The 11,113-nt window shown below is 35.7% G+C and overlaps 2 protein-coding genes across 2 annotated transcripts; one reads left to right on the top strand and one right to left on the bottom strand.

Moving 5' to 3' along the window:
* The first annotated feature begins 5,350 nt into the window (after positions 1-5,350).
* Positions 5,351-9,428, top strand: LOC111883261 (putative HVA22-like protein g). Its single transcript, XM_023879602.3, has 7 exons — positions 5,351-5,559; positions 5,900-5,977; positions 6,097-6,195; positions 7,085-7,141; positions 7,821-7,884; positions 7,983-8,183; positions 8,315-9,428. Exons 2-7 carry the CDS (start codon positions 5,946-5,948, stop codon positions 8,576-8,578), a joined length of 717 nt encoding a protein of 238 aa, XP_023735370.1. The 5' UTR covers positions 5,351-5,559; positions 5,900-5,945; the 3' UTR covers positions 8,579-9,428.
* On the bottom strand, positions 8,641-9,260 carry LOC111883262 (cell wall integrity and stress response component 2). Its single transcript, XM_023879603.3, has one exon. It carries the CDS (start codon positions 9,258-9,260, stop codon positions 8,760-8,762), a length of 501 nt encoding a protein of 166 aa, XP_023735371.1. The 3' UTR covers positions 8,641-8,759.
* Positions 9,429-11,113: the final 1,685 nt, after the last annotated feature.

Here is an 11,113-nt window from a genome sequence, read left to right as displayed (position 1 = left end):
TATCTCATCGATATCATCTGGGATGTCATCGGTGTCGACGTTTAGGTCGATGTGAGTCTGTGCGTCTGACACGTCGACCAAGCTCGAATTACGAGACCTTTTGGATTGAACCTCCGACGATGTAGGAGTTTTATTCCACTGTGGATCTGCACGAAACAACTCCCATGATTTCTCAAACTTGAAACATGTACCATTTCGACCTGATGTTGTTCTTTGGCAAATTTGAACAAATCGAAGTCGTTGGTTCCGCTTTGTTGTTGCGCCTCAAGCCAGTTGTAAATATTGTTGAATTTGTTGCACCGCTTAGTTATTTGACTCCATTTGTCGCTTAACATATCATTATTGCGATACGGTTTTTTCTTCAACATAGCGTGGAATTTTTCGTGCACCGCCCCGCAATAAGCACCTTTCTTCATTCCATTTCCGCGGAGTTCGTCTTTTGAAGTAGTAGATCATGTCTCCGTCAAAGCATATTCCTCCTCTGGTGTCCACCATTGTGGAACGTCTGTATTTTCCATTTCAACCGCTATCGATTTCCCTTATGTTTTTCATTTCCCTTTCTCTCTCATACTACCTCTCGCTTCCACTTCAACCGATGGTTGTGTTGGAGGTGGTGGTTGAGTGGTTGTTTGTTGCATCGAAGCGAAAGTATGAAGAAGATTTTGTTGTAAATTTGGGTTTTGACCAAATAGATTTTGTTGAAGGTAAGGTGAGTTAGAAAATTGCATTGATGGTGAAGCAGGATTGAAAGCGGTGTCACGGACCAAGTTTCTGGAAAATTCCACGATCGTCTAGAGAACTCCGGAACGATCAAGTATATTCGAGAAGTCTCCGGAGAGATCAGGAATGCTCTATGAGACCCTGGAAGATGCTAGAATATTGTAGACGTCCGTGGAACAAAAGAGAACGATCCGAAATAATCAAGAGGACGCTAGACGAAGCTAGAACGACCCGGAAGACTTTGGAAGGATCTAGAACCCGCTAGATCATACAAGAATGATTTGGATAATGTCAGGACGACTTAGAGAGTTCTAGAACATCGTATACAAGTCTACCATATTCTAGAGTCTTGTAAAATCTATGTATATAACAGGAAGAGTCTAGATTAGTCATGAATGATCGGGACTTGGAAACTTCCATTTGAGGAGGTGTAAGGTTCCTATAAATAGGGGGAGGACTCATTTGTCCAAACCATCAAGAAGTTGCCTTGTAAAGAAGTTGAGTTATATAATAGAATCTTTATTGAAGTGTCCATGTCGTTTCTCTTGCTTCCTTTAATCGTTAATACATCTAAGCCATCGAGTTAGCCTGACTTAGTCGGAGAAAATACTAAGTGGCGCACGGTGATTGAAGCATCCCGTGACATGTGGTATCAGAGCCGGAGTTCGTACAAGCAAGAGATCATGACTACGGAAGCAGGAAGTAGTGAAGTCGCAAACGTGCCCCCTGTTGTCGAAGAGAAAGGAAGAAAGTCCAGGAAGAGGGACCAATCGATAGATGCCTTGGCAAGCTTAGAGAACAAGATTACAAGGATGGAGATTAACGTCGGTGAGATCCTTGAATGGAAGGATACCGTTGATCAGTTCGTTGCCGAGATAAGTGACACGAGCGATGGATTGAAGGAGACCATCGGTGTCATCAAGGAAGAAGTCCTTGGACTTATTAACACCCTGTGGAATGAGTTCCGTGAGAAGGTAGCTACTCTAGAAGCCGAAGTAAAGTTGTGCAAAGTCGCAATTGCTGGAGGAGCAAGTACAAAGATGACGCCACATGCCGATGCACCTAAACCCCTGAAGTACGGAGGTAAGCGTGACCCTAAACTTCTTGAAGAATTTTTCTGGTCCGTAGAATGTTATTTCAATGCAATTGGGGTAAAGGACGATAAGCCCAAAATAGACACGGCTGTCCTATACCTATGTGAGAACGCTGCCCTATGGTGGAGGCGGAAGCATAACAACATAGAAAAAGGGCTATACACCATAGAGACCTGGGATGAGTTCAAAAGACAACTCAAGAAGCAGTTTTGTCCCCATAACGCCGAAGATGTAGCAATGAAGAAGCTTCGGGGACTGAAACACGTTGGGTCGATTAAAGATTATGTAGCAGAATTTACTGCTTTAATGCTGGAGTTGCCTGAATTACAAGAAAAAGACAAGTTATTTTATTTCCAAGATGGACTACAATCTTGGGCCTATAACGAGCTCAAGCGAAGGAATGTCCAAGACGTTGATGAAGCGATTGTTGTAGCGGAAGACCTTATGGACTTCCGAAGAGATGCACCGATTAGAAGGACTACTGGGGGAGATAAAGCTGCGCCAAGGCCGTCACCAAGGGACGATAGACCCGCTGTCAAACCCTCGACTTTCAAAGGAAAGGCAATCGAAGGAGGGACTCGTAAGGAGGTGAAGTGTTATTTATGTGACGGTCCCCATCTAATAAGAGATTGTCCTAAGAAGAAAAGTTTCAACGCCATGGTATTTGAAGATGAAAATGAAGAAAGGAACGAACAACAACTAAGCTCGATGCGTCTCCTCAACTCGGTGGCTAAGGAAGAGACAAAACCAAAGAAGGGAGGAGGTCTCATGTTCGTGAAGACTAAAATAAATGGAGAGACAACTAAATCCCTAGTCGATACAGGTGCGTCTGATAACTTTCTTGCTGAAAATGAAGCCAAGAAAAGGAACATTCAATACACCAAGGAGATAGGTTGGCTGAAAGCAGTAAATTCCCCATCTGAACCCATCCTTGGTGTCGCCCACAATGTGCCCATCGAGATAGGAGGATGGACAGGAATCATTGACTTAACGGTAGTCCCTATGGATGATTACTGCATGGTACTAGGAATGGATTTCATGGATATGATATGTCCTTGGTCGTTCGAAAGAGACAACACCCTGCGTATAACCAAGGGATCAACTATCCATATAATTCCCTTAGTAAGAAGAAAGACAAAAGCTCGATCCCTTTCAACTATGAAGATGTGTTATGACCAGAGCAATATAATCAAGAAGAATATGAAGCCAAAAGGGGAAGTTCGAATAAGCGAGGCACGTTTGAAGGAACAGGGATCCATATCCCACATGACGAGTTACTCAAGGTTTTACGAGGCTGAGAGAAGAAATAGGATTCAAAGTACATCAAGAAATAAAAGCATGCCTTACTCGAAGAGATACTTTGGAGAAAACGAAAAGACACGAAGTAGCCCCGTAACAACATCGAGACATATGTATAGAAGACTTGACGAGGACGTCAAGGGTTTAAGTGGGGGAGGGTGTCACGGACCAAGTTTCTGGAAAATTCCACGATCGTCTAGAGAACTCCGGAACGATCAAGTATATTCGAGAAGTCTCCGGAGAGATCAGGAATGCTCTATGAGACCCTGGAAGATGCTAGAATATTGTAGACGTCCGTGGAACAAAAGAGAACGATCCGGAATAATCAAGAAGACGCTAGACGAAGCTAGAACGACCCGGAAGACTTCGGAAGGATCTAGAACCCGCTAGATCATACAAGAATGATTTGGATAATGTCGGGACGACTTAGAGAGTTCTAGAACATCGTATACAAGTCTACCTATTCTAGAGTCTTGTAAAATGTATGTATATAACAGGAAGAGTCTAGATTAGTCATGAATGATCGGGACCTAGAAACTTCCATTTGAGGAGGTGTAAGGTTCCTATAAATAGGGGGAGGACTCATTTGTCCAAACCATCAAGAAGTTGTCTTGTAAAGAAGTTGAGTTATATAATAGAAGCTTTATTGAAGTGTCCCTGTCGTTTCTCTTGCTTCCTTTAATCGTTAATACATCTAAGCCATCGAGTTAGCCTGACTTAGTCGGAGAAAATACTAAGTGGCGCACGGTGATTGAAGCATCCCGTGACAGGCTCCTTGGTATGGGACTTGTAGTGATTCTTGAGACGATAAAAGATTGAAATAATTTTCGCAACCCGCAAATCCAAGAGGCGAGGTTGTATTTGGTTGTGTGTTTGAATTTGATGATGGAGGGGGTGTTTGGGTTTTGTTCCGTTTTTTTATTGAGAAGAAAATATGAGAAGTTTTATAAAATATAAAGAGAAAGAGAGAAAGATGTAAGAAAAAAATGTTATTGATGTTGTATTTATATAAAGGTTAAAAGGTATAAAAAATTTATTTTCAAACATTTTGACGGTTTCACAACGGTCGGATTTTTGTGCGTTTCACCCGGTGGTAGCGACAACGAATACCCCCGTAACGAGAAGCAACCGGGGAGGGGGGGGGGGGGGGGGGGGGGTTCCGTTACAACCCCTTTATGGCCTTGCAACGTCGGCCATAACGAGCAAATTTATGTCCATATCGTATGCTCTTATAAACTAATTATTCTTTGCTAATGTATCATGTAATCTTGAAAATTGTTATCGGGAGATTAAATCTTTTGGAAAACGAGATCGTGAGTTCGCTGAATCAATGGTCATTTTGTTGCAACTTTTAAGTATGCGATTATGTCGAATAACAAGAGGTTTATATATGATTTTGATTAAACGTGTATATAGTAAAAAGTAATCGCAACAATAAAAAACCAGTTTTATCTATAAATTGCATGACAATGATAAGTAAATATATGAGTCAAACTCATATTTTAATATTTTATTAAAAATCCTTATGTTTATATTAATCATTTCAAATGATTACTACTTATCTAATTTACCCGATTACTAAAATATGGAAGGGTTCAACTCTTGCAAAATTCAACGAGTTCACGAGTTTGACCCGATCTTGAAATCCTTTCCCTTTCTCTTCAAACTTTAGCAATTAGCATTTCAACCAACCACCGCTAAAAGGATTGTCAACTATAACTCCACAAAACTTTAAAACTTGTAATTATGACCATTAGTTACATACTAATAGCCGACCAATTACACTTTTGATTATAGATCGCCTATCTTTCCTTCAATTAAATACTTATTAAGCATTATGCATCATAATATCATACTTTCATAACTCAAGATGAATACTAATACATTTTTTCTTTTATCATAATCTTCTCAAATGAATATATATATATATATATATATATATATATATATATATATATATATATATATATATATATATATATATATATATATATATATATTTTGAACACTTGACTTTAAGGAGTGAGAACAACACTTGATATCGTTAGGTTAAAACATTTTGGTTGCTTTCAAATCTTTTTTGTATGTAATTCATCTTCTTAGTTTTCATGAAATATTATACTTCAAAAAAATAAATTATAATGTTTAATTTGATTTTTTTATATTATATATATTTTCCAAATAAGCATAAGGAATTATGTAAAAGGAACAAAAGGGAAGAAGAAGGGAGAAGGAGGCGTTGGAGGCAAGTAAACCCCACCTCCCAACCGCTTTCTCTCCTTTTATAAATATACACATCACATACATATTTATGCTTATATAATAAACGCCATCTTCTTCAACAAAATTCCTCCATTTTTAAGTTTCTCGGATTGATTTCGTAACACCCATTAATTGTCTTCAAAATCCCAGCAACAAGCAACGATCTTTTTCATTTCTTACTAAGGTAATGCGCTCCATGATTCCCTATAGATTCTTTTCTATCTCACTATGAAAGTGGGTTTCAGTTTCTGTTTCTGATTGAGGGCTTTGGAATTTAAAAACCGATTGATTGAGATGTTGATTGTGAATCGATTCGATTCGATTCAGATTTTGGGGTTTTCTAGGTCGCTTGCTTTCTATAAAGATTTGAAGTAAAAAGAATTATTCCAGCTGACTGTATTGATTTTTCACTTTTACTTACTAAATTTATTACTGTAAATTGACTTGGTTTGAATCGAATTAGCTCTTTTTGAATCGATTTTCATGAATTTCTTGAAAACTTATAATGATCACTGTCTCTACAGTGAATTTAGCTTACAGCTGTGGCGACAATCCGGAAATTAGAAGAAAATGTTAGGAGAACTCATCACAAACTGTCTTATGTAAGTCACTTTCATACATCAATATCAATATCGGGTTTAATTTGGGGGAAATTGGTGTTTGGATACAGAGGAATTGTGAAATTTTACTGCTTGACTTCCATTTTTGGCTATTTCTACAGGTTAATTCTTGGATATGCGTATCCAGCTTTTGAGTGCTTTAAAACAATCGAGAAACATGGAGTTGAAAATGGAGAATTAAGATTTTGGTGTCAATATTGGTTAGTCTTCTCATTTCTATCCTCTTCAGTCTCAATCATAAGAAGTTGACCTAATTGGGTGTTTGGTCAACTACTCTGTTCATGAAAGGTCAAATTGATTGACAAATTTAGCTTTTCATGATAATGGAACATGTTGAATTTAGATAATTTTGAAGCATTCGAGTTTAAAAAACATTCATGATTAAGCCACCGAAGAACATTGGATGATTTTGAGAAGTAATAATAAGGTTTCCAAGAGACATTTTGTTCTAATTATTGAAAGAGACATGTGTTTTGTTATGATTGGGTTTGAGTTGCTTGTTCATGTCCTAATCAACCAATAGTTTTTATTAAATCCTTGAAGCAAAATCATTTTCTTTTATCGAATGCTTGTCATTTTCATTTTATTTTTATATCATGAAAAATATACCCAACCAATATAATATCATTTTCATTCCGTTAGCTGATAACTGATATTCAATTATCAGCTAACGGGTTGATTGAGTAATCGGATAAAAAAGAATTTAGCACACGAAATTCATATATGTTACGTGTTTTGATATATCCCTTAAAGTACAAGATGTCAATTTACTTTTAGTTTTTGTAAAAAAGGGCCCACTTGAGTCATGCTCTAGGAGTGGTTTTGAGTAATAATGATGATGTAAAATCACATTCACATGGAACATGTTTGCTTCAATTGAAGTCTTTATCTTGTGGCAAGAAATAACAATCTTTTTATACATAGTTATTTATTTTCACAAGAAATCAATCTTTTTGCACCAAAAAGATTTTGCATAAAGTTTGTAGCTTTCACTCAATGGTTTTTAGTGTTTCTTCTCTTGATGTAACAACTTGATCTAGTGGCTTGTTTGTTACATATTGATTAACTTATATTTTGATTTATTTTCAGGGTAATTGTTGCAATACTCACAGTGTTTGAAAGGATCGGGGATATATTCATCTCATGGTATGTTTTTTTTAAGACTATTTGTTTTGAAAAGAATGAAATCGGTCAAAGAAATTAGAAATAATTCAAATGAATTGCAATATGTCATGCGTTTCGTTGGCAAGAACGAAATAAAATTCACTAACAAAAAACTAATTTCTTATTAATTTTTATTTATTTCAATATATTTAACCTTTAATTATATAAAAGACCTTATTTTTTTGTCATTTTAGCTGGTTTATCGGTAATTTTCTATTTCTACAAATATGTAAATGTATTTATAAGAAGAAAAAGAAAAGTTGATGTTTAGTCTAAGAAAATGGAAAAATATAAGGACCAAATCAAAAAGATGAAAAATTTTAAGGTTTTTTAGAAAAATAAAATAAAATAAAGTTGATAGTTTAATCCAAAAAAACTTAATATATAGAGTCGTTTATGTATTTAACTCTATAAAATAATGAAGGTTTCTTGTCTTTTGATGAAAAAGGAAGAATGTAATTTGATTCCTTCCACCCACTATGAATTATTAAATCCATCAAACATGGAATTTAAAAGAATCCGAATTTCGTCCCCTTAACAATAATGGAATGTAATCACACATTCCAATTCCATCAGAATCCACATGATGATATGAATCAAACAAGCCCTTTATATCCATGGTAAAAATAATTGATTTTGTGATGAAATGAAACTTTTGTAGGGTGCCAATGTATGGAGAGATGAAGCTAGCACTCATCATCTATTTATGGTATCCTAAAACTAAGGTATATATATGTGTATGATTGTACTTTATGCATTTGAAATTGTACAATATGGATATATACTAAAAAAGGAAAGTTTTGGGGGGTTTTGACTTTTTCAGGGAACTTGGTATGTATATGAAGCAATGTTAAGACCATTTGTGGAAAGACATGAGACGGATATAGAAAGAAGTTTAAAGGAATTGAGATCCAAAGCATGGGACGTGGCAATTTATTATTGGCACAATTCAACTGAATTAGGTCAAACTAAAATCTTTGAAATATTTCAGTATTTGGTCGATAAACCTTCTTCAAGACCTGAGGTATCATCTTCTATCTATTAGTTGGAATTGTGCATTCCATTGATCAATTCCATTTCATTGCAATGCTGGAATCGTGCAATCCGTTTCATGGAAATGATGGAATTGAATTTGCGATTGTTTGTATTGTGTAGGTGTTGTTTCAAAATCATGGGAATTCCGGGGAGGGTCGTCCTCCGCCGCCTCCGGTTACTCCGGCGTCTTTTTTCCGGTCAGAACCGGCTGAAGAAAGGTGGGTACCGACTGCGCCGCCTGCTCCGGCGACGCCAAATAGCAGCCGTCACCACCCTGTGTACGCGGAGGAACTTCACCTTCCACCATCGCCGAGTAGATCCGGGTCGAATTCGGGTCAAAGAGAACCCGTTTGGCTAAGATTTAGACGATCGAGGGGACTTTGATCGGTAGAATAGAAGTGGTGGACGGATGTACAAATTGTAAAGAAACGCAAGAACAAAGAAAGTTGTAATCTGATTTTGATTTTCATTCATTCAATTGATTTCTTTTTTTGTTTCTACAAATTGAGAAAATCAAAGCGAAATTGTGGTGGGTGTTTTACAATTCTGTTACCTTCTGTAAGTGTTATAATTTGGAGGCGGTGGTTCCGGCTTGGAGGAGGCAATCGAAGGTTGCGGTTATGAGACGGAGGACAGCACCGGAGAATTGAATCCAGAGGCGGTGGAGCACGGTGGTTCCGTCGGCTTCAGGAAAGGTGGACATGGGTTGAAGGTAAGCCCATGCGGCCTGTTTCACAAGGTGATTCTTTATCGAGATTTCATAACCCGAATGGACGGCGGAGCATGCAGCTTTAGGGGATTGGACGAAGGATGTCGGCGATGGAAGTATATCCCGGAGGGAAGTATAACAAGTGGGTTTGATCGCGATCAGCTCAAAATCCACTGAAGAAGAAGAAGATGAGGAGGAGGAGGTGGAGGTGGTGGCGGTTGTAGTGGTGGCGATGGAGGAGGAGGAAGAAGAGTGGTAGGCTTTTGTATCGACAGTTGGTGACCCGGTGGAGTTCCGTCGTCTGAGGATGGGGATTGTTGGTGTGCTAGATTCGGCGGCGGCGGTGGCGGCGTCCATGGCAGTTGATGAATTTGTGAAATTAGAGAGAGGAAAAGGTTTTATAAGATTTGAGAAATGTTAAATGGTTTTGTAGTATGAGTAAAGCCAATAATTGGCGTATATTGTCCATGTCTTTGTATTTTCTTTCAAGATTTATTAAAAAACATAAATAATTTCCAATCAAAATTCATTATTTAAAAGATATTAACAAAATTGAACATTATAAGTGTTTAGTAAAAGTGATTAATTTTTTGTGTTTTGGAAATTTTTTGTTCTAAAAGGGTAATTTCATACATTTTAAACACTGGAGCTGACATTTGGAATTTTAGATTCCAAATTTAAGATTAAAAAAAAATTAAAAGTTATTCTAAAATATTAAAAACAAGTCTAAAATCCAACAAATAAATCCGAAATTTCTAATAAATAGTTCGTTTTTTACTAAAATTTATCTAAATGTTTAGATAAATATAACGTATAATAAGCACATAAATGATGTTTTAAAAAAAATATATATTGATGATGATGTTTAATATGTATAATCGCCACTTTCTTCACTAAATACATTTATCATTTGCTATATTTCTCACATTTTAAAAGATTCTTGTAAAGAAAACGAACAATTTATTCGAAGTTCTGAAAATATTTATTAGATTTAGGACTTAGTTTTGAAATTATAGAATAATCTTTTAGTATGTAATTTAAAATTCGGGGTTTCAGTTCGAAATGTCAATATAAAATGAAGTTTTTTATCAGAAAAAATGATTTTGAAGTTAATATAGGTGTTTGGAATATATATATATACTATTGATCAATTCTATTAAATGTTTCATTTATATAAATCAATTTTGTTAATATCTCTTATTTAAAAATAAGTAATTATCTTCATTAAACTTTATATTTAATCAAAACTGTTTAAATAATATTCTATTGGAAGAATTGTGACACGTAGATAAAGACTGGATATTAAACACATATTAAGTAGTCGCATTAAATTTGTCTACTGCCTTCATATAAAAATTTATATATTTTTGAATTAATTAATAATATCTTGTCAAGATCCTGTTACACAAAATATTCTGATTTTGATGCTCTCTTGTAACATTTATACATAAAAAAAATGATGCCTTTTTGTGATCCAATCCAATTATCTGGTCAAACTTAAAGAGAAACAAAAACTAAAAAGTAGAAGGGTCTTTTCAAATCACTCTTAAGTTAAAGAAGCTTAATGTAAAACAAAATAAAATGAACGACTTGATCACAAAGTAAATTAAAAATGAAGTCCAAAACGTGATATTGGTTTTGTTAGAACCCAAGTTACAAAATACTATAATATCTACTAATTATAGAAATTAACTAAAATTGCAATTTTCATAAGTACATAAACCTTACTTGATATGAAATATAGATACAAGAAACACTTAAAGGCATATGGAATCTATGGGTGCGGAGCTTTATTAGGGCAGGGGATGTAGGCCTCCTGATTTTTTTTTGTTACAAATAGCCCTCTATATTTTAATTTTATATATATTAAACCCAAAAATATACAAATTTTGGCTGTGTCGGCCCTCCCTACTCACCGATCTTTATACGTATTATATTTTCGGCCCCCAAATTATATGTTGAAGCTCCGCCCCTATATGGAATGCAATCATAAGACTGAATTTTGTTCATATTATGTGATCATATCAAATGTCTATCTCAAAGATATAATTATCTAATTCAAGTTCTATGTATACGAGAGAACTGTTTCGATAAATTATTTCATAGCTTCCATAAGAAAAACTAGGGGACATGGATTAGATGGTATGTTTTGTATGAAAAAATATATATCAAAAACTTGATGTTTAATGTCTTTTTTAAATTTTTGGTAC

Source organism: Lactuca sativa, chromosome 6 (assembly GCF_002870075.4).
Source record: "Lactuca sativa cultivar Salinas chromosome 6, Lsat_Salinas_v11, whole genome shotgun sequence".
Classification (NCBI taxonomy): Eukaryota; Viridiplantae; Streptophyta; class Magnoliopsida; order Asterales; family Asteraceae; genus Lactuca; species Lactuca sativa.
This window is presented reverse-complemented; position numbering and strand designations above follow the sequence as displayed.